General features: G+C 36.1%; 4 protein-coding genes across 5 annotated transcripts; 1 reads left to right on the forward strand and 3 right to left on the reverse strand.

The window, feature by feature from the left end:
• Positions 1–242: 242 nt before the first annotated feature.
• LOC116137768 (xanthotoxin 5-hydroxylase CYP82C4-like) lies at positions 243–2,477 on the reverse strand. Its single transcript, XM_031423465.1, has 2 exons — positions 1,527–2,477; positions 243–1,254 (listed from the first exon to the last, which is right to left on the reverse strand). Exons 1-2 carry the CDS (start codon positions 2,475–2,477, stop codon positions 634–636), a joined length of 1,572 nt encoding a protein of 523 aa, XP_031279325.1. The 3' UTR covers positions 243–633.
• A 3,566-nt stretch (positions 2,478–6,043) lies between these two features.
• Positions 6,044–9,453, reverse strand: LOC116137755 (probable transcription factor KAN4). 2 transcript variants are annotated; one of them, XM_031423457.1, is made up of 7 exons: positions 9,102–9,453; positions 8,456–8,954; positions 8,215–8,291; positions 7,954–7,990; positions 7,577–7,724; positions 6,683–6,779; positions 6,044–6,559 (listed from the first exon to the last, which is right to left on the reverse strand). In XM_031423457.1, exons 2-7 carry the CDS (start codon positions 8,937–8,939, stop codon positions 6,383–6,385), a joined length of 1,020 nt encoding a protein of 339 aa, XP_031279317.1. In that variant the 5' UTR covers positions 8,940–8,954; positions 9,102–9,453; the 3' UTR covers positions 6,044–6,382. The 2 variants fall into 2 exon arrangements, with proteins under 2 accessions (XP_031279317.1, XP_031279313.1); XM_031423453.1 differs by having other exon boundaries at positions 8,456–9,452.
• Positions 9,454–16,235: 6,782 nt separating this feature from the next.
• Positions 16,236–19,549, forward strand: LOC116137738 (transmembrane protein 147-like). Its single transcript, XM_031423437.1, has 7 exons — positions 16,236–16,422; positions 16,538–16,607; positions 16,685–16,744; positions 17,498–17,612; positions 18,281–18,396; positions 18,549–18,673; positions 19,014–19,549. Exons 1-7 carry the CDS (start codon positions 16,346–16,348, stop codon positions 19,135–19,137), a joined length of 687 nt encoding a protein of 228 aa, XP_031279297.1. The 5' UTR covers positions 16,236–16,345; the 3' UTR covers positions 19,138–19,549.
• A 314-nt stretch (positions 19,550–19,863) lies between these two features.
• On the reverse strand, positions 19,864–20,368 carry LOC116137802. Its single transcript, XM_031423509.1, has one exon. The coding sequence runs from the start codon at positions 20,351–20,353 to the stop codon at positions 19,979–19,981; it is 375 nt and encodes a 124-aa protein (XP_031279369.1). The 5' UTR covers positions 20,354–20,368; the 3' UTR covers positions 19,864–19,978.
• Positions 20,369–23,711: the final 3,343 nt, after the last annotated feature.

Consider the following 23,711-nt stretch of genomic DNA (forward strand, 5'->3'; position numbering starts at 1 on the left):
TAAATTTAATTCTTTTTGGTTTTTTTTTCTGGGTAAAATATCATACATCATTTTTATTTTTATAATATATTAAAAAATTATAAAAAATTTGAACCCCTATTGTTAGGGGACCTAGGCAGGTGCCCCACCTGCCTACCGCTTGAGCCGGGCCTGTTGATCAATACAAAAGAGAAACTAAATAAAAAAGTTAATGGCAGCAGAAAAATAGCTGGCTTACACATTCCTCTTCCTTACTTGACAAGTTATCTACCTTTGTCTATAAGGAGAAGTAAATCTGGCAGATTTAACAGGACTTTTAATAACCAAGAAAATTCCAATGCTCCAAATCAAAACATAAATGCACATGTATCTGATGTATCCAACCTACCTTTGATTACATCATAGGTATGTATCAGCTAGTTTCAAGGATTATAAACCGTAAAAGCCTTCATCAGGCCAGGAAAATACACTTAATCATAACATAATGTAAGAAACAGTAGTAGGATTTGGGAAGATCCGGATGTTTCGGATTTACTTGTCAACCAAAAAGTCTCCAAGCAAACCACCGGACTGGTATAGAGTACCAATTATTTATTGCACTTATCATATCCACTTTTACATCAACTAAACTTTCCAAGCTTCAAGAACACTTAATCAGTCATAGAGCTTGGCAGGGAGGCGAGGTTTAAGGAGAACCTCCAATGGTGTGGCTTTTGGAATGGTTAAACCTGGACTCTCTGTCATGTCAACAAGCTGAGCCAAAGGGGTTACCAGTTCAAATGCATGAAGGAGTCGAGCAAGTGTTAGGTGAAGAATTTGGAGCGCAAATGTCACACCTGGGCACGAGCGTCGACCATAGCCAAAAGGAACGAGTCCAGATTGACCTCTAACATCAACATCTGCATGGGTTGTCAGAAATCTCTCTGGTTGGAAAGCAGATGGGTTTGGCCAAACCTTTGGATCCCTGTGAATTTTCCATACATTTACAACTAATCGAGTACCAGCTGGAACATGGTAACCATCAAGAGTGCAATCTTCCATACTTTCCCGTGGTCCTAAGAGCGGACCAGCAGGGTATAAGCGGAGGGTTTCTCTGATGACGGCTTGCAGATAAACCAGGTTTTCAATGTCCGACTCATTAACTAGCCGCTCCATACCAACTTTTTGGTCCAATTCTTCTTGCGCCTTCTTCAACATCTGGCGGTTATTTAGAAGCAATGAGATGGCCCATGCAAGCGTGCCTGATGTGGTGTCACTACCACCGAGGATAAGTGCCTACACAAGAATAGAAAAAAAGATAATCGTTAAGACTGTTAACAAGTTGATTTCTCGTAAGAAAGAAAATAATGAATTGGTCCTAAGCACAATGCTCCAACAGGTAACGCATTTGCGTTCAGTCCCAGAATGTGAATAATTGAAAGGGTAGTGTGACAAACTTTTTGGGTAGACCTCATATACTTTAGTTTAATTTTTCACACCCACATTTTATTGGTTTATTTATCGCTGCATATTGATCTATGAATTCAAATTTATAAATAAGCACATACCAGGCAGGTAGACTTGACACCAATATTTTCATCATACTGAAAATTTGAGAGTTTTCCTTCCTCCTGAAGTGACAGCATGACGTCAATGAAGTCCTCCTCACCCTCGGTCTTGATTCCCCCAGAAACTCTTCTTTGCCGATGCTCCTCCAGCCAGCCTTCGAGTATAGCATCCAAATCCTTGGCCGTCTTCTTCATTGCCTTTTTATGGCCCCGAAAATCTAGCCACCCAAAGTGCGGAAGTGCATCTGAGACCGTAAAAATGCCAATCAAATGAAAGAACCGACTAATTGACTTTCGGCAGTGTCTTGCTTCATCAGAATCAGCAGATGTACCAAAATAACGTTTTCCAGCCACTATTCTCACAACCATATTAAGTGTCATGTCTTCTAACCACTTTTTAAGATCAACAAGCACAGGGAGAGAGTTGTTCTTAGCCCATAAACTATATAGATGCCTTATGCTCATGTCAACTTCAGAAATCCGAACATCCTTGAGCATCTCAAGCCGACGGTTTGAAAGAAGTTCAAGTGTCGCAATTTTTCGCATCTCACGCCAGAAAGGGCTGTAAGGTGCAAATCCAAACACAGCACAGTCATAGCCCATGAGCTTTGCTGCTGTTGTTGTAGGACGTGAAGCTAGCGCCTTGTCATTGGTTGTGAAGCATTCCTTAAATAGTTCCCAACTACTAACAACAAAGGCATAACGATTCCCGAGGCGGACGCTGAATGCAGGCCCATATTTATCAGCCATTGCTCCAAGTGATCTGTAAAGAAGCTGATCACCACCACCTAATAGGTGCAGGTGGCCAATAATTGGCCATGCACCAGCCGGTTCAGGAGCGTTTCTAATCTTGCTAACTTCAGTACCGTTTGACCTTCTAAGCAATGCATTGTAGAGATATATTATTGAAAAGACGATTGCAATGGAACTTAATTGAAGAAATAGATCCATTTTCTGTAAGGAGATGAAAACACCAAACGAAATTACACAATTTATAAGTCCACTCCAACCGCAAAATAACTAAAATCAGCATGAAGCATACCTTTACCTAACAATATCTAGCAAATGGCATGGCTTGACATTATGCGTTTATTTAGTAAATTCCTCCAAGTAGAGAGTACTTAAATATACTATCTCTTATAATACTCAATTTCGAAGAATTTAACATTATTTTAACTATACTTCTACTTTCAGTTAATTAATTAATTAATATACTGTCTCTTTTTGAAACAAAGTGATAGTTTTCAACACAAACACCACCGCTTCTGGCTACCCAAAAGTATCAACAATTCAGAACTGGTTAACCAATTAGGTTAAATCCTATAGGTTTGAATGAATTCAATAACTTTTATGAAACAAAAATTAAATAAATAAATAATGGATAAGAACTTTTACTACAATTTGGATCAGAAAGGCGTGATCATTGTCATTAGTTCTCCCTTCAAACTGTAAAGCATGTTCACTAGGCTTCAATTTACCTGAGAGCAGCATGCTTACCGGTGGAAGCCTGCTACATTTGAGGGACTCCTTCCATACAACAGTGAGAATAAAAGTTCAACGCATGAATAATCATGCAACCTTCCAGCCTTCCAGGTCATATTCCTAAAGATTGGTGAATCGTACAAGTCAACTTAAGTCACCACATAAACAAATTGCAAAGTGATCGTCTCTTTTCAGATAGATAATATCTATTAGTGAAGAAACCATGTATGATAACAAAGTGTGTGCAGTGTGCTTAAGTTGACTACGCATATCCAATGCATTCCTGATTCCTTGAGTCATTTAATAGGGAGGTGAGAGCTGGTTGCTAAATATGATTTATAATACGTGGGTCATGCCATATTCCCAATTCAACATCAGCAACCACATATCAAGATTAATATACTGCATCTTCTCACCATAATATCTTTGTAGGAATCTGGATGCTTTGTTCTAGCAATTAGTGCATTTTCTTTCTAGTGATAGTATCAGCAGTCAGCAGATAACTACCCTTTGGTGATTGTTATTTAAATCTAAAGGATAAAGAAAATCAAAGAGAACTATGTTTGCAGGAAGATCAACAAAGCTTATCCAATAACATCCTCTGGTCGAAAAGACAACAAAATGAGACCGATATTGCGCTTAGATTGTTCTCTGATTTTCTCCACTACGCTTTCCATTTACTTTACCAAATCATGAATCAGGCCAATGGCAAGAAAAATATTGCAAAAGAAAGCAAGAACTAACAATTTGGCCACTCCTTATTACCTCCACCTTTCATTATGCCTTTTGGATGATCATGTATGATTAACTATGCCACTAGTTCAACTTTAGCCAAAACCCAAAAATGCATATATCAGTTTAACTTAGCTAAGCTTTGACTTCAAGTATGACGTTAGAAAGAAAGCATAATTTTAAACCAAAGCAAAGGCCTCCTTTTCTTTCCCAGAGAGTTCAAAGTAATCTAATCTTTTCTTTAACTTGAGTATCTTACTATTTTCTTCACTTAAAAGAAAAACAATTGGCGTTGAGGCATCCTAGTTCTTGGAATTACTAACAAACTGGAAGAGGAAAGGTCAATCCAATTAAAACAAAACCAATATTCAGCCCGGAAAACCCAGAAATTCCCATCAATTTAAATTCAGGAACTTCAGTATTAAAACAACATATGCATTTTATCAAATACTTGGAGAACAACCTGTTAAACCAAGTTGAATCCGCGAAAATTGATTAATTTAAAAACTATGTGTTAAAAAACTAAATATGGTTAATTGTTGATTTGCAAATAATAATCAATCATGATGTCAAGATGCTTTTTAATCCACATAATTTTTTTTTTCCAGAACAGTGACAATCAACGGTGTCAACTGTTAAAAAAAAGAAATTGCATAAAGTTGGAAGAAACGGAACAGACAAACGTAGTGGAACATAGGAGAATTATAGAAAGAGACAGGTACATACATTTTGTCTGAAAATCTAAGAAAAGATTCATGGTAATGATGAACAGTGTGGAAATTTCCCTGAAATAAAAAGATATTCTGCTCTGCTGTGGTTTCGATTTTGCTTGGTGCTCCATTACTTTTACTGACATTAAAACAATTTCAACGCAAGAGACAATCCACAATCATACCAACACTACACTTTCTGCCTTCTCGGTTGTACAATCATCTACTGTGCTACTTTTCATTTCTTCCACCTGCACTGGTTACCATCCCTGCTGTCAAACCGTCATACTTATTACTCTTGGGCGCAATTAGATAAAATCATAAAATACTAATTTTTCAAAAACATTTTGATAAATTTAAATAGAAAAATCTAAATAATATTTGAATAATAATTGCACTGCATCTATGACCTGATGGCCCATAATTCTATTGTACTCTCTCTGGAGCCCATCCATAATTGCTCTTGTCTGGCCTTCTTTTATGTGAAGAGTCACTGAGTTTACAGATTACTGATGGAAAAATGGATCATGTAAGTAGTTGACAAATTCATAAACTGTAAAGCGTAGAGTAAGTCATGGCAGATTGCTGTCCATATTTTATCATTAATTAAACAGGGCAATGTGCTACAAGATATAAAGTTTGATTATTTCTTCTGCCTCCTTACAGGTATCAAAACTATGCTAGAGCTAGAATAATAAGTATTGACAACCACCCTCACGACTGGTTAAATAAGGATTCTGAGGATATTTATCTAAAAGATCATGAATTAAAAGTTTTATGATATTTATCCAAAAAAAATCTTGAATTCGATTTATAGGGATAATCATTAAAAATTTACCCAACCATTAATTTCAAGGACAAAAAATATCCAACTAAATAAGCAAATTACAAGAAATTCAAGGTTTAATTGCTGTACCCAGTTGCCTTCTTAGCGATTTCATAGACTAACAAAAGGATCATATATATATCTGTGAAAATTCAGATCATGTATTTTTGTACGCCTATCTATAGGCATTTGAAACAAACATAGCAGAAAGAATAATTAATTTGATTTGACAAATTTTTGTTGGAAAGTCAAGACATGTTCATAACATAGCTTTAACTTTAGAAAAGGGTCCGTAGCGTAGTTAGTCTAATTATAACTCCCATTTTTTTTCAGCCTCATGTCATAATCAAAAGATATAGATGCTACATATGTCTTTATTGCTAACTGCTTTTGAGCTATTTTTCCGGATCGGAAAGAAAACCCATTTGGATTTGGGTGATTTTAATAACATACATACCTATATTGAAATGACCTATCAAGAAACTGGAATGCAAAAAGTGATTTTATGTATTTGATAAAATAGAGTAGTTCCTTTAACGGGTAGCTTTCTGCACAATATTATTGATCATTTGAAAATGGATAGGTCCTTATTAAGATAGTAATGGAGGAGACCTCTTTCTGCTATTGGTTATTTGGATTCAAACCTACAATCGATCAGCGGAGGAGGATGGACAAAACCAGCTTGATTTTGAACAGCTAGCAATGGTGAAAATGATTGACATAACGGTACCTCACAGATATTTTACACAAGAAATTCGCCCTACCTTTCCATTAATCTGGACCAATCGAGAGGGTGAGCCATGGCCCTCTGGCAAGGACCATTATTATAGACCATGGCCTATCGAGATAATTAGTACAGCAGAATTTGGGATGAATAATTAAAAGTCTTTTACAATAGAGGAAAATCAGTAGACACTAGATTTAGCTACGCACATTGATCTCTCAAATCTAGGGGATCCAGCAAAATAAGAGTTAGACCTTTCCATTCGCCCTTAATTTTCTAAAGTTCAGTAGTCAAAACTTGCCAATGCAAGGTAATTAGAAATTATTTCCTTCACATTGAAAAGCAAAAAAACATTACATCAATTAATGGACTTAGTGATATTTCAACACTTTAGGAGGGTTAACTCTTTTGAGGATTCAGCATAGTCCATTTGCCAACTTGGTCTTCCAAGGGTGAACTCTAGATTAAGAAATTTATCAGAAGGTGCCAAGGAGTTAGAATCCAACCTCTCCACCACATTGTGATCAGACACATGGAGGGCTGCCCTGCGTCCGTCCACCTATTAAAAATATTAAAGTACATCAGATAAATAATTACATATTCAAATAACACAAATGTAATTCAATTTCAACATGCATTTTCCATATTTTTTTTTTTTTTTTTTTTCAGCCATATAACATACCTTAGTATCATTTCCCTTGAAATGAGAATATGTCAAAGCATTTGCATTGTCTGATATACTCCTCTCGTCGTCTGTCTCCATTGATGGCACTGACCCTCTGACCAAGTAATATTTAATTAGTAATGCATCAAAATCTCTTGTACGGGAAGAAGTTAAAGCATCACTATTGAAAGCTACAATAATGCTGATACGTAGAACAAATCTACTTCTTCAGTATGCTATAATATTTACCAAGTCAGTGACAGTTTTTCTTTGAGTAAATCAAAGCGAATGAAAAATAATGCAGCTGCATCATGTTCAGTATATTAAATAAACATATCCTTTTGGTGGTAATGTTTCATGTTGTTGTACCGTATTAATCTGAATATGGATTATGGAGTGATTTGGAATAACTCAGTCTTCCCATTTTAGAGATTTCACCCACAGCCATAGCTTAAGCGAATTCAGCCAATAATGAAATATTAATTTCTTAATCATCCAAAAACAAGGCAACTTCCACCGTTCCACGGTGCTCCGATAATAATTATGAGTTATGGCACCAAAATTCTCGTTTGAGATTCGCTACGGTATTGAGATTTGGACAAAAAGCATTGACTTTTGTGACATATATAGGGATCAACGAGTTTACAATCGAACGGATGAGAGGCGTGAAACCTTGGCTTTTATAGAGGCCACACGTAAAATCTGCATTCATTCAACCTACGAACCCTAGGTCATGTCCATCAATATCTATGTACATACTTACATCAATAAAATCAATTTATGTACACCATTTGGAAGACAGACACCATTTAGACCAGAAAAGTCGGTAACAAACACAGTTTTGTGCATGCGTGCATATATGTTTGCATTGAATCCATTATTTGGGTTTTGTTCTGTCACAAGGAAATGTACCTTTGGCATTTCTGTTGTGTTGGCTGTGGTGATGCTAGTAATGGGTTGAGAGAAGAAGGTTTGGTATCAGTTTTTCCACAAGATAATCCTCCATTTGCATCAACAACTCCTGTCCTTTGGTTTAAACCTGTATCTGTCTGCCCTTGACCTGCAACATTCATATTAGATAGAGCCATTGCACTTGCTTTATCAGACACCAAGCAAATAATTCATCACATGGACTGAAGTCAGTCCCATCTAAAAACCATTTTGTATTAGTTGGGAACAGTGATTCAAATGATAGGGTTTCTGTCACACTTGGATCACCAAGATCCCAAACAAAGAGAATAATAGAAGAGCAATAAAATTTGGAGTTCATTGAGGGACAATCCAATTACCTGATCCTTTGTCAGTGCTCTTCACTGTTCTATACATCTGCATGAACACCCACAGAGAAAAAATGAGAAAAAGTCAATAATGCTAAGATTACCCTTAGATGCCATTTTGTCCTTTCCCCTTGTTCTCCACCCCACTACAATTGAATCATAGCAAATACAAAAATAGAATACGATAAAGGTGCAAAAACAATTATAAAATCACAGTAAAATCTATCTCATACATAAGATTAAATTCAGGGAGATTGAAAACAATAACCCCACCTGCAAGTGACTCTTCACGTGAGCTAGGGTTAGATCCTTCACATTCATCAACTCTAAGACAGATTTTGGAGTTGCCCCTGTGACATTCATCAATAAAAATAAGTTAACCTAACGATGCTTATCTCTCCAACAAAAATAACTACGATGGTATTGCATAGGAAAAAAGCAAGCTCGAAATAAGCATGATATATATATGGAACAAATTGATGCAAAAATATTTTATCTTGTTGTTATGTATTACTTTCATGGCCTCCAAGAAGCTGGACCGCATGAACAAAGTGGGCATGTAGAGTTGTTGTCCATCTCATTCTGGGAGCTCTAATGCTTCTTTTCACTCCATTAATCATTCTTGCATTCCTCTTGAACTCACGGCCATAGATTTGAGGTTGATATTGCTGATGATGATTAAGGTTTCTTGGTAGTTGTAGTGAGGGAGGAGGAGCTAAATCAACCATTTCGAATCCTAGACTCAACGTAGGCTCACAAGGGCCAAGATTATAAGTGCTCCTGTCTGGATTAAAGAAGCCATTTTCATGGCTTAAATCGCTGCCACTGCTACCGGAGTCGGTGGCTGAGCTCCCATCACTATAGAGTGCATTTCTTGGCAATCCATCAAATCCTACTTCTTTGGCTTCACAATCTGAGGCAGATGGTGGGCTGATCTGGAGAGAAAGATCAGGCAAATTTGTTGCGGTTCTCATTATAGGGTTCAAACTTGAGAACATGAGGACGATTGAGATCTAAGTTAGTCAAAAACCAAACACTTGGTCAGTCAATACTTGACAAGAAAAAGAGTTATTGGAATAAGAGAGCTAGGGAATGTGAAGAAGTTTGATAGGAATTAATGAGGAAACAAAAATGGGTTAGAACATTGAAAGGAGAGCTACCTTTGAGGAGAACTGAAAAGGAGTGGTTGTGATTATATGATGAGTGCCTTATGATTATTGATTTGCATAGGCGTGTTTAGGGTGAATAGGAAACTTTTTAGTAGGCTTCCTCTAGGGTGGATAAAAGATCAGAAGGGAAGAAAATTAGATACAGAGGGGAAAGATTGCAGAGACTCCTAGTCAGATAAAAAAAAATGCAGGAAAAGAGAAAGTAAATGAACTTTTTTTTTTTTCTTTCTTTCTTTTGGGGATGATAGTTTGAAGGAAAAGTTTGCGAAAAGGGGAAGTTGTGTTTTTAAGGACGCAGAGGGATCAGAGACCTTCCTACGGAGAAAGAAAGATAGAGGTCCGTTTTACTTATCTTTATAATGCGGAATGAAAGGGAGGTGCAGGGATACAATTATTTAATAGTGATTTATACAGGGAATGGTTGGAATTCGAGAGAGAAAAAAATGATAAAAAAAGGCCAAATAGGGGACTGTTCAATGGAATATTTGGAATGGAATTGACTCTCTTTCTCTCTCCCTCTCACTCTCTACTACGTTGATAGAGGGCGACCCATTTAAATTCCCTACTATTTTTGTTTCTGTCAGGTTTTATTTTACTTGAATAAAACCTTTTTTAACCTCGTTTTTAATAAGACTATTCCCCGTTTTACTTCATGAACGTGGATTGACTGGCAGCTCAAAATATCTCTGTTCAAGGCTGGACTCCATGCATGCACACATCAACCGCACTTGTCCAAAGCTGAAGTAAATAACATTGGGATCGAGGGTGAAGTCATATATCTCACAAACTTAAGTACAGTATTATGACTGATAATTATTAGTTAATCCACATATTAAATGGAGAGATCATGCAAGCAAATCCTTCCTAAATTGTACCAAAGCTTGAACTTGCAATATTTATTTTTTAGGTGCATTATTATTGCACGTAGCATGATGAAGCACTAGATTTTGTTGACAACTCTTCCATTATCAGTTATGTCTTCCGTTATATATGTTGTACTAAATTCTACAGTAATATTAAGTTGTTAATGAATCTGAATCTAAAGTCTAAACCGACAATTGAAGTGCCAGCTTTATTGAAGTCGTTTAAAAGTGCAACTTAAATGGGCATGAACTGAAGAATCTCGACATACAAATACAATCTAGACTTGAGTGCACGTAGCAAAATATCACATTGCCAATAAGTATCGAGCTGTACACGTGCGAACACCCAATGAGAATTGAAACAAAAAAAAAAAAAAATGTACTAAAGGATTAAAATGGTCTCGTGAGCAATAAGGAGAAAAGGAATATGGACTATTCAGAAGGAAAAAGTGTCAGATTGTCCGGCGACACCAGGGTCTCAGACCCACATGCATCTCTCTCTCTCTCTCTCTCTCTCTCTCTTTCACCCATTTCAATTTCTTCCCACCCCACGCGCTTTATTTCAAGTTCACCTCCTCCTCTCCTCCTGCCATTTCTAGTGACCCACCTTACATTACAGAAACCTTTTGTTTTCTTTTACCAAATCATTACAAGAATCTAAGAGAAACCATAATCATGCCCAAGAAGACTCTAATATTTCACAGGGATTATTTTCGTTTATTATCTGAAAGTTGGTATAATGTTAATGTATATATGTTGAACAAAGAAGGAGGGTTGAATGGCGCGTGGATGGAAAGGGAGGTGGGAATGGTTGGAGTAAGTGTAAGTGAAAGTTATATTCAACGGCTAGTATTTGTCTAATCTAATATGATCTTCTCACCTCTCCAATATTCCCTCTCCGTGTCGAAATATTCCTACCTGTCGAGCCCCACCCGCGCGTGGAAAGCCACAAAGAAAGACCATAATCCTCGGCGTCGACATGGTTCTGATCACGTGACCTTAAGGACGTGACCTTGTCTAGGTGATAAGTTCCTTATTTGTTCTCTTCTCTTGTTGTTATTTCCTGTGTATTCCCAATAAAATATTAAGCTCGCAATCCCATGGCTTCTCTTTTTTTTTGTTTATTTGGTGATTAGAGTAACAACAAGATGACTAGAAAAATGTTTAATCATTTGTTAATAGTTTTCGAAGCCATGGTCAGCGTCTGATGCGCTCTAGATTCTCCGGGAAATGAAAACTTTTTTATTTTCTTCTTATACTTTGTTATTTCTATTGAATTCTCTCTCTTTCTTTGGATTATTGAATAATCAGCTTGCAGTAAGGTTATATCCGGTCAACATGTCTCTCTATGGCTCACTTGCAATGTTGTCAAATGCTTTGGCTATATTCCATATTCCATGTGTTTGTCTTCTTCTCTTCCTAATCTTTTTTAACTAACCATATTACTCTAATTTTAATTAACCCCAAAAGAACGACCCCCCATTCATATTCACGTTCAAACAATCTTAACTGGAATTTTTTGGTTTCTGGGTAATCAAAAAATATATATATATATATTTCAATATAGAAGAAACAGTACTCATAAATAATGTGCAGAGAAAGCTAGAACTCATAATTACATACTTTCTCTATTATATATATATGTATATATAAAGTTCATTATAATTGGTCAACAGTAAGGTTTCCTGACAAAATATACTGGAAGAGATCTTATACAATACCAGTATATATTAAAATATTCCTAACCTATTTTAACACAAGTTCAATTTGATTATAACTTAATTAACAGCGCATTGGCAATGCATTACCTGGTTGCCATGACTTTTGGCTCTCTGTGAGATTGCTAAACAAGTTTTAAATTATATAAAGTGCACGCTGATCAAGTTAAGGGTTTCGGTAGCTGGCTAGCTAGGTAGGTAATTAAAGAAAGAGTGCCAGAGTTCAAAAAATGGTGGATTTACAAATCATGTTACTGGATGGTTTAAATTTCATTCTTCTAACTTTGTCTTGAAGATTAAAATAAAATTATACCATTTGGAAGAATATTAGGTTCTTCATAGTGATTCGTGAGATAAGGATACAAGCATGTGTTGCTTTGAAATTAGAACGTCACCTTCTCCCAGTCTTTTGAGTATTGTAGAGAAGGACAGAAGAGAAAGGAAGGAATCACCGAAATCTACGCCGTTTAGGCTGACGTGCATCACGACATTACATCAGAATAATATCAACATTTAGTACAATAGATGAATAGAATAACATGGTGTACTAATTCAACACATCGTTTAAATTGTTCTGTAAAATTTTCATGTCTTGTGGTGTGACATAAGAGTACAAGGCTAATAATATTAGCTATATCAAAACGACAAATGATGCTCTCTTGGAAAATAATTAATAAAAAGATGTTAGTCATTATCACCATTAACAATAATCACTTAATTATGAGTAACAAGACGGTCAAAACTCATTTAAAATCTTCAGAATTGATTGATTGCCGACGCCACGTTAACTTGGTAGCCACTGGTTCAAACAAGTAGATGGTTCATGGTTAGTATTGTTTCACACGCGCCTCCGCAGGAGCTCTGAAGCAATGGCTTATGGGCAACCGAAATCGTAGTGGCCCATGTTTGAGAGCCAAGGTGAAAATGAAGTCAATTTTGAAGAAGATTTAAGATAGTACAGATGAATGAAGTCAGAACCCACAATAATTTTTTTGTTTCTTGCTAATCGCAAAAGAATAAAATAAAGAAGAGAAAGAAAGATAAATAATCTTACACTTGAACTTGAAACATTCACCCTTTTTTTTCACAACTAGAGTTTGAAACTGGGGCTATGATTTACACACAAAAATGTGCCCACCAACTTAATTAGCTTGGAAATATCAAACAAGTGCATACACCTACCAGATAAGACATATCAAAGTTAACGCAAATTACTGCTCAGAGATTTTTTCCATTTCATATGATCGATATACATACAGAAATTAACCCTATTCTCCATCATCAATTTTCTTTCTCTCTCCAGAAACATGGATACTTCATATTGCCATCCATTAATCTTAAGTAGTTTATCAGATGAACAACCATTGCAGTGGTTTGTTCAAAAGCACTACCCAGGTATCTTAATGAGAACGTAGATCATCACCTTTGACCTAGCTGGCTGCTTTGGAATTTACCTCATATTGAAATATTTAAGCTAAATTTTATCAGGAAAATATATTTATATATATTACATACATATCACATATCTATGCGTCTAAGCAACTTAAATATAGTAATGTTGATTATTCCTTTCTAGGTATAAGGGTTTTTTTTTGTTTTTTTTTTGTTTCTTTGGGAAGCATATTCATTACTTGTTTGAATCGTTATCTGAGTTTGATCTGGGTTTCGATCGTTTTCAGTCACTCAAGAGTTACATCGATTGAGGTGAAATGAAGGGGATGGATAGGTAGTAGGTACCTTCTTCCTGCAAAGGCAAAGTTCTGTGTTACTCCCTGTCTCTCGTTCTTTCTCTCTCTAAGATCAATGAATGTTTCTTGGAATTTAAAAAACCAGTACGATTCTTATCTTTCAAAGAACAGAAAGTGGAGCCACATAATTAATTAGACAGAAAGGGAAAACTCAGAAAAGTATCCGTATAAGCTAAAAGTCCAAGAACCACTCTCCAAAAAACCAGAAAATCTTTATATCGTGTTATACTGTTATAATAGCTTTATAGATGAAGGAAGGCACGGGGTTTTTAACTTCAAAGTTGAGCAACCCAACCCGGCTGTCCCGACCCATCTACATAAAAAACGTGGCTTCATGGACTGTAATTAAATCAAGGGTCCCACTTACAGGCCGATCATGTGCCTGTAAACAGTTCTTGTTGGGATTTTCAGACTCGACATCACATTACCCTCTCAACTTGCTATTTCAGATCTTTCATTCATACTAATAATCTAACTCCCCAGTCAAACAATAACAAAACCATTACCATTTTTCAGTATAATACCCTATATGAAGAAGAATGTGATCAGTTAGTTGGCAAGAATTTAAGGTAATCTGAATTATAAATAATAATATTCTATTCAATACTAATTATTTATATGCTGCCCATAATTATAAGAACTCTTTCAAACCATTACCAGTTGCATTCACACCTCCTCTTCCTCTCTCTCTCCATTATTGATTTCAATCCTTAAAATTTCTTTTTTCTATTGATTGGAAAGTTGGGTTTTTAAATATTCTCTTGAAACCGTCTTAGTCCCAATTTCCCATAGTTGTCGCATGGACCACAATGTGTTTTCATTTTTATATTTGGTTCAAAGCTTATGTTTCTCTTTACTGCCTAAATTTTTGACTCTTTCCAATGTTTCCAGAAAAAAAACACTATTTTTGGCTGCCAATTGCAAGTTGTTGTATAGGAAAACTAAGCCATTATTAAATGTCAGCATCTACAAAAATAAATTCCCACTTCCCTTTCATGGAGGAATAACTGCTGCTTCCATGACGTATAGTATAATGTTTTCAACTTCATACAAAATACATTTAACGATTAATACGTATTGTTACAACCTTAAAATTTATAAACACCTTATTGCTCTTATTATAATATAATTTTGAAAACGATATGAACAGTTTTCTTTTTGGCAACACATGCACACCTGGCTCGCTCCTCCCAGAATGCGCTTGGCCTGATCCTCTTAATTATGCATCACCAGAAACAAAAAACACATCATGAACATACTTATTGTCATAATTCTTTTGTTGAACTTATTCTTGAAATATCTTTGATAACCGGCCATATGATACTCTGTGATAACGTACCCTCGGAAGAAAGAATGTGTGTTTGTTTTTAGTTGGTGGTTTGAAAGAAAAATAATAAAAACAACAAGACAAATTCAAATGGGAAATTGGGAAACACAACATGACTTAAACGTAGATTGCATCCAAGTGTACCGTCTTCAATGAGCATCACGGCATTTAGCCGAAGAATAGGAAAATAACTGAGAGAGATCATTAGACAAAGCGACTTTTTTATATTTACCAATAAATTGTCTTCTATATCTTGGACCAACAATTGCACAACCCTAATTATCTTTGAAAGACAGTGATCATATACTATAATACTAATTAACAAGAACAATATATATCACATCAACCATAACTACCTCGAGATATTGTTCTATTCATTGTTTTTAACCTACATAAAGTCATAAAAGATTAACTATAAAGAACTCCAATGACAGCTGACAAATTAAAAAAATAAAATAAAGTATCATAATCAAATTTGACATTAAAACTTAGCAGATGAACTCCAATAAATATATGGAGGTAAGGTAACACCATCATAAAATATCTTGATCACATATACAAATAATTGAATTTGCAACGTCCTAGTACAAATTTTGGGTAAACCTAGTAATTGAATTTGCAATATACTACTCGAACATAAGACCCTTGGGTATAGCTAACTTTGGGGATTAGTATGGATAAATGGTAGAACTAGAATTAGCCCATTAAGGTCCGATTCCGGTTCTAGAAAATTAGAACCCGAAATTCCCAAGTCCAGTTCCGATTCTTGCAGTATTGGAACCAAAAATGAAACCAAAACCAAGGTCCAAGTACCCAGGTAGGAATCGAGACTAAATTGTTTTGTAAACTGTTACGAGTGTATTTGTCATTTTTTTTTTAAAGTTTGGGGTAATTGCAATTAATCGGGTAGTTGGACCTATATTTCAGGTTTCGGTTCCAAGTTTCTAGGAACTAAAACCGCCTGATTCCGATTCCGATTCTGGTTCTGGTTTCTTCAAAAAATGCAGGGTATCCGGAACTGATCACACCTAGCTAACCTCAATTGTTTAAGGGCTTGCCATCCGAGGGAGAGGTTACGTACTAGTACTAATTTGTTATTGTAATGTTCTTATCCTTTCAATCCTTGATGAAATTAGGCATTGATGTGTACAATTATATTAAGCTACACATATTAGTCAACTGCTAATTGATGAGTTAAAAATAAATAAATAAAAGAAGGAAAATTGTTTTTCGCTTCGCTCCTTTTTTTTTTTTTTTTTTTTTTTTGTGTTTTGGATTTAGTTCTTGCTGTAAAGTCCAAAAACCTTTTGGATGAAACAAAAGTTTCAAGACCAATACACTCATGCAAGACTAAAGGCCAAATACACTCTTTGGGCTAATATCAATTTAGGCCCAATTATACTCCTAGATCCAATGGCCTTAAACGGGTCCAGGCCTAATTAATTAGATCCGACTAAATCATCGATCTTTTCTCTACTGATTACTGATTTCTCAGCTCCAACTCTCTCACTTTCTCGCTTTAGTTCTTGTTGGATCTTCGCTGCAATTTAGAGAAACAGAGAGAAAATCTCAAGGAAAGATGACGGTATTTCACTTTTTCAACTGTGCGATTCTTACTTTCGGTCCTCACGCCGTCTACTACTCCGCAACGCCATTGTACGTTTTCTTTTTACTTCCTTTCCATTGCTTTTCCAGTTCCAGTTTTTGTTTTTTGGATTTCTTTTTTTATTTGTAAACTTTATTTTCTAGCTAATTTTATTCATACGTGTAGATCTGAGTATGACACACTTGGTACTTCTGTTAAAGCCGCTCTTGTTTATCTCGGAACAGCTTTGGTTAAGGTTAGTTCATTAATTAAATTGATTTATTTTAGTTAAGCTATGCCTTAACTAAAACTAACTGACATGCTTGATGGCAGCTTGTTTGTTTGGCGACGTTTCTTAAGGTATCAGAGAATGACAACTTTGACCCATATCAGGTATTGCTATTATTTCATCTTCAATTGTCTGATTTTTATTTATTGAAAAATAATAGAAAAGAAGTCGTTATATGAATTTTATGAATAGATTTTGTGATCTCAATTTCCTGGCGGACTTATTTGTTTCCTGCTGTTCCATTTGAACCTAGTTAGTTTATGCTATGTTGAAGCGAAGGTGTTCTCCAATACAAAAAATTGACAAGTTGTTTCATGAATATCCTTACCCAGTTTAACTTGGTTGCAAAAATTTACTGTCAATATTTCTCTATTATTCATAGAATTGGGCATGCTGGTCCTTTTGGTTGGGCGTTTACAATGAATGTTAAAGCTGATTTCCAAGGGTGCATGGCATGTGAACTAAATGTTAAATAAAAAGACAATCGTTTACGTCTCTTATTCCTTCTGAGTATATCTTGAATCCTAACTAGCGACTTTGTGACATCAGTTGGTTTAGATCAGTACCTCAATATCTACTTTTTAAGTGATATTTAGGAGTACAGAGATTATGAACATGTGGCATAAGTTTGATAAGATCATGAGTTGGTGTTTCTGGACTGCAACATATGCTTGACCTTGAAAGTCCACAACATTTAAAAGGAAGTAGTAAATCCATGCAACATTAGCATTTGGTAGCTCTATAGGTAGTCTGAATTAAAGAGGTTTCATGTGTACCGAGATATGCTTGTTTTTTTTTTCTGGTGGATTACTTGCGCTGATTTGATCATCATAAAAATGTGTGGCATTTATCCGCAGGAACTGTTGAAAGCACTGATCGGTTTTATAGATGTCGCTGGGCTTTACTTTGCCTTGACCCAGTTGACTCACAGGAACATCTCTCAGAATCATAAATTTCAAGCTGTTGGGCTTGGTGAGTGAAACTTTGTTCAGTCACATTTTGTTTGTATATAAAAATTTTATGTTCTCTCTCTTTGTAATACCGGAAAAAAAAAAGTTAAATAATTATTAATATGTTATCTGCTATTTATGATATATATTCATGAAGGCACTGCTTTAAGAATTTCTGTTGTGCTCTCTTTTTGCTCTATAGTCAGGGAAATGGTATAAATCAACAAGATCAGTTTCACAAGTTTTTGTTTCCTAATACTTTAACTTACATCTTTTAAGCAACTAAAAGGAAAATAATACCCAAAAGAGAGAGAGGGAGAAAATGATAGAGGAGAGAAATGATCGAGCAAGGAAGCTTAGTTCTCCTAAGCATGTATACCTTTCATAATTTCATCAAAATTTTGATGCACACTATGGGTAATAAAAAAGACTGCTGGTTGTATTCACTGATATATTATGTTATGTACTGACTTCATTATCTATATTGTCCTTTCTTAAACATGATCTGTATTGGAGATGCTAAATTGTAAGTGCATGTCCTTTAAGTTTGTGATAGAAGTAAACTGTTTAGAAGCCAGAAATGGTAACATGTTGCATCTGTATACCTTATGTCTTTAAGTGTATGGACTTCTTAAACCATCTGTATAACGTTCAATGACATTATTGAACTTTCTTTCCCTTTGTTGGCAGGGTGGGCTTTTGCGGATTCTGTACTACATAGATTGGCACCACTTTGGGTGGGTGCTAGAGGACTGGAGTTTACTTGGGATTACATTTTGCAAGGCCTGGAGGCTAATGCAAATTTGGTATGTTTATATCTTTGATGGATAGAAGTTCCATTCATTCACTGATCTTATAGCATGGAAATTTTAGCAATACTTTAGTAGGTCAATTTGTTCCGTGGAATTTTGGGTTTGTACTCTAAAGTGAAACATCTTGTCATGGCTTCTGTATTCAGGTGTTGAGCATATCCCTTGCTGCATTAGGATCTTTGATGTGGCTTCGCAAGAACAAACCCAAGACTTTAATTCCTATAATATATGCATGTGCAGGAATTGTAGCAACCATGCCATCCATTACAAGGTCATCTTCTTTTCAACCTTCTTCACAAAATTATAACTTACATCAGAACAAAAGTTGATCTTATTTTACTTCTCTAAGATTTGAGTTTTGTAGGGACACATTGAAATGGATAATATTACTTATAGTCAATCAACTTTGAAATATAGGAACTCGAAGGGCCTTATGTTATGTAAGGTCTCTTAGATTAAATTATTTCTGTAACTTTTAGCCAGGCTTCGTTACCTTCATCAGATTGTTATCAGTATGTCTTATCATGTGATTTATGAGATCCTCACTAGCTAATGCATTTTGTAATAGTATCCATCTTTACTTCTGTTGTACTGATAAATGCCTTTTGTAGCTATCTGAGGCGAGGATTGGGATGGCAATTCCCAAAGGTGGTAGGCTTTGAACTTTTTACCTCTTTGATGATGGCTTTCATTAGTTGGCAACTTTTTGCTGCATGTCAGAGACCATCTACCTAAGGTAGCCCACCATTTTCTTCTGAGGCAATATTCTTGCGGCAGCTTGATTCTCTTTCAGAGGGCCTATTCCAATCAATGTTTCCCTTGTGACGGCAATGCCTTTTGCTTTAATTTCACATTAATGTTCTAGTTTGTGGTGTATCTAATTAATTTTGATCTAAATCTTCTTAATTACCAACTCAGATAGAAATTTCATTGATGTAACCCAATAGTTAAATTCATGAAAATTTTGGACAGGCCTTGCCTTACAAGCACCTGTTGTCTCGTTGGATCCCCGAGTTTCTTAATTAAGCTTGATGTTTTCGGGGCTCTTCATGAAAAAGAGTTTACGAACAGGCAGGTTTTTGTCTTTATCTTATACATATGTAAAAAAACCGGAGTGGACTAAAGAAACCTGCCGACCTTTTTGGTTTTTCGTCACTGGTCTGTTTAGTTGAGTTTGAGTTCGTTCATGCGATGATGGCATTTGAAATTTATAACTCTCTTGGGACTCTTCTCTTTTTATATGATTAGAATCTTGAAATTAACATGTAAAATAAACAAATTGCAATCATAATGGCACCTATACTTCTTATGGCCTTAAATTGTTGATCAGAATTTGAATTTGTTCGAGAAGTGGGTGTTTAATTGGTTGAATTGTCGTTGATGGCTTGACGCTACCTTCGCTTCTTTTCTCGTTTATTCCTTATGGAATTTGGCAGAGTTGCAATCCAACAACAAGGGTAATGAATGTGTAAACTAAAGATTAAATTTATTGCGAAAAATTACAAAGAGTTTTCCTGCAAACTTTGATTTTACAGCAAAACAAATCAATTAAACATTAGGTAGAGAAGAATATTTGTCACTCAGATTCAGATTCTTCTAACCATGCTTCAATTCGCAGAAGAACAAAGCCAACTGCAACCCCAACTAGAACAAGTCCATTCATGATGGCAGCAATCTTGAATATCTCAGACGCAGCATCGCATGTAGAAGAAAGTGCACCACCACCACTTCTTTTGGATGTTGTCTTGAGTGAGCTCACAACATTTGCGAAGCACTGCTCAGTGCATGGTGGTAGGCCGAGAGAGACCACCTTGTTGTGTGCTTTAAGACCTCCATAGGAATTCAATCCATTCAGATACACCACCTTCTTCATTCTCTTCGGGGTTCTGCTACCGCACCTTATCAAGGCACCGGTGACTGTTGCTGGAGCAAGAACTGCTGATTTTGCCATCTTCGTTATGCCCACAATCTGCAAACTCAAAATTCCATATACAAAACTATGTATCAATCAAATACATGTTAATTAGACCAAGTTAAATATTGAAAATAAGATAAAAGAGTTATGAATTGATTACCTGTCGCGTAGATTGAATAGTTGCAGCCAATGGCAGAGCGTACAAAGGATAACTTAGAGATATGGGTTTGGACTTTGGATAGGGTAAGACAAGCTATGGTTGGTTGACAAAGCTTTACTTCAGAAAAAGGCAAGCTTGTAAAAATAAAAGGTTACTATTACAAAGGTGAAGACACTTGAAGAAGGTGGATCGTGCTGCTCGGTTAATTAACCCCAATTCATTTATGACTTGATAATAACGTTAATTATTATATGCAACATTATACAATTAGATTTAAAATTAATTGAAGTAATCAATTGTAAACAAATTGACTTTGCATCCTAGCTTTAAGTTAGTAAAGTAGTTGCCGCATCAATAACTTAAATTCAATAACAGTCTAGTTCATTATATGTGGGGGACAACACGGACGGATACAAAGCTTTCTAGGGATATCTGAAGTTGAACACTGATAGACCATCCATCACAAAACGTTACACCAAGCGAGGGAGAAGGCTCACATGGGGTGATAAAGCCACGTTACACCAAGCAAGGGAGAAGATCCACATGGGGTGATAAAGCCAACAAGAATTAGTTAGTGGAAAGGCACACGTGTCATGTTGTTAGATAAGTAGGGGAGTGCCAAAAAGTGCTTATAAGGGAGAATATTTGCATGAGTAATTCATTCAGTTATTTTGTAAAGGATTAGTCTGGGAGATTGCTAACTCCTCGAACTGCTAGCTGGTGCTTATTTCCATTTCTATATTTCTTATGTTTTTCAGTTCTTTGAGTATTTTACTTCAGTTTTATCAATATATTTCAGCTCTTATATTCTACTTAATTATGGTGGCTACATTCATTGAATTGTGAGTGTTTAAATTGCTGGAAGTGTGATTGAAACCAAGGTCTGTATCAAATTGGTATCAGAGCTTGGCTGGGTAATGGTCAAATCTAAGATGGAAAATAGAATGGATAATGTGGAGAAGGAAATTAAATCAGTGAAGGAGGATATGACTTCCATGAAGGTTGATTTGGGTGGTGTTAAAGAGTGTTTGACTGAAATAAGGGAATTAATGCGGCTAAAAGAAGAGAGGGAGGAAAGACGCTCGCAGGAAAAGGAAAAAATTTTGGAAGCAGAAAATCAAAGCAGTCACGAAAACAGGGAGGAAGAACGTTACCAGAGTAGCGAATCAAAGAAAGAAGACAAGAAGGTCAGGAAATTGGAGCTGCCTATTTTCAACGGTGACAGGCCGTTTGGGTGGACTTTCAGAGCTGATAGGTACTTCGCTATCAACCGATACGAAGAATCGGAGAAGATGGGAGCAGCCGCTGTGTGTATGGAAGGGAGGGCTTTCAATTGGTTCCAATGGGTGGAAGCTAGAGCACCAATTCAATCTTGGAGGGAATTTAAAACAGCACTTATTACTAGATTTCGACCCTCTTTCCAGGGAACAACTTATGAAGCGCTGGCTGCGTTGAAGTAAACAACCACGGTAACGGAATATAGGAAGGAATTTGAAGCTTTTTCTGCACCTTTGAAAGATCTGGGAGAATAGATGCTTATGGGACTTTTTGTGAATGGGCTGAAGGAAGATGTGAAGGCTGAGTTGCATTTAATGAGGCCCAATTGTAACACCCCACTTGAGGTACGTAGTTAAGATTTGATGAATGGTTTGAATGTTTATCGATTTATCCTCATTTGAGTCTGTATGTTGTTAATATTGTTTGGTTAACCTTGGATGAAAATGTGTCTTGGTTTGGTTGAGTGATTTCCCTGAAAATTTGTAAGACTTGGCGAAATATTAGGGTTACAGTCTTCGCCGGGGCGAAGAAGAATCGTCGCCACGGTGATGAGGAGGTGCTACAACCCGTACAACTTCTGTGAGCTTTCGCCGGGGCGAAGAAAATAGCTTCGCCGCGGCGAAGACTCGGCTGAATGTTCCCCTTGGGTTTTTGAAAATTCTTCCTTTTGAGACTCAATGACCACTCTACCCCTTTTTAGCAGGAAAAGTGGGGAGTGAAATGTAAGGAATTTGCATGGAGAATAGTTTGCTTGGGGCTGTGTTTGCAAAGAATGAAAGGTCTTAGATGGAATTTCAAAGTGAGAGTAAGGGTATTTTGGGAAAGAGGAGAGAAAATATGTGATATTAAGGGTTAGCTTTAGAAACCCTTTCAATTGCTTCTTCACCACCGCCTCTTTCATCCCTTATTTCTCTCAATTCTTCATTCAAGTTTCCAAGGATCTTTGAAGAGCTTTTGACTAGAAATTGTTACAAGTTGATTCAAAGCGCAATAAGGTAAGAATCCCTACTCTAGAAGTAATTTTTATTTGTTGAAAGAGTAGGATCCTTATTAAGTTATGTATTGAAGGTTAAGAGAAAGTGTCAAGCCATCAAGAGTGGAGAGTTTAAGTGGTTTCTACTTGTGTCCAAGGTAAGTAAATTCACCTAAGTTGTGATTTACTTGATTGAATGATGTGTAGAGATTTTTAGATGTATGCTTGATGCTTGAATTTCTATGTTTAAAATGAGTTGATGAACTTAAAGTTGTTATAAGAAAGAATTCCCACCATGAGAAGGGTGGATTGTGTTGTTAAAGTTTGGAAGAAGTGTGAGTAGAATTAGAAGGATTTGAGAGGATCATTGAAGTGTGTTTTGCCTTGCAGGTTGTATGATATTTTAAAGGAGTTGAAATCCTATTTTGGGATGATTAAGAAAGAAGTATAATTAAAGTTAGAATAGAGTTTATGTATGCACACATGTTGTTTGATGAAATGTCTAAAAGAAGCATGAGTAGAAGTAGAGAACCTTACTTTATGCAATATAGCATATTTGCATGTCATGAATGCATATAAGAAAGATTTTAGGCATCTGCCATCCATATGCATATGTTTAATTGAGTAATCACATGAGAAATATATATGGAAAATGAGAAAGAAATACTCTATGAATAGAGATAAAGAGAATAATCAATTCTCTTAGAGTAAAGAGAAAGAAAGAACTAGCACTAGAGGATAAAATGATTATTAAGTGCTACAGAAAAGAAAAGAAAATAGTTTGAGTGATGGGGGACTCGTGAGTGTAGAGTTACCCTCATGTAAACCGCTATGAGAAAGAGCGGTCTCCGTCATGAGAGAGCGGAATGCATGTAAACCGCCATGAGAGAGCGGAATGCATGTCAACCGCTATGAGAAAGAGCGGTCTCCGCCATGAGAGAGCAGAATGCATGTCAACCGCTATGAGAAATAGCGGTCTCCGC

The sequence above is a fragment of the Pistacia vera genome, unplaced genomic scaffold (assembly GCF_008641045.1).
Source record: "Pistacia vera cultivar Batoury unplaced genomic scaffold, PisVer_v2 Contig1096, whole genome shotgun sequence".
Taxonomy (NCBI): Eukaryota; Viridiplantae; Streptophyta; class Magnoliopsida; order Sapindales; family Anacardiaceae; genus Pistacia; species Pistacia vera.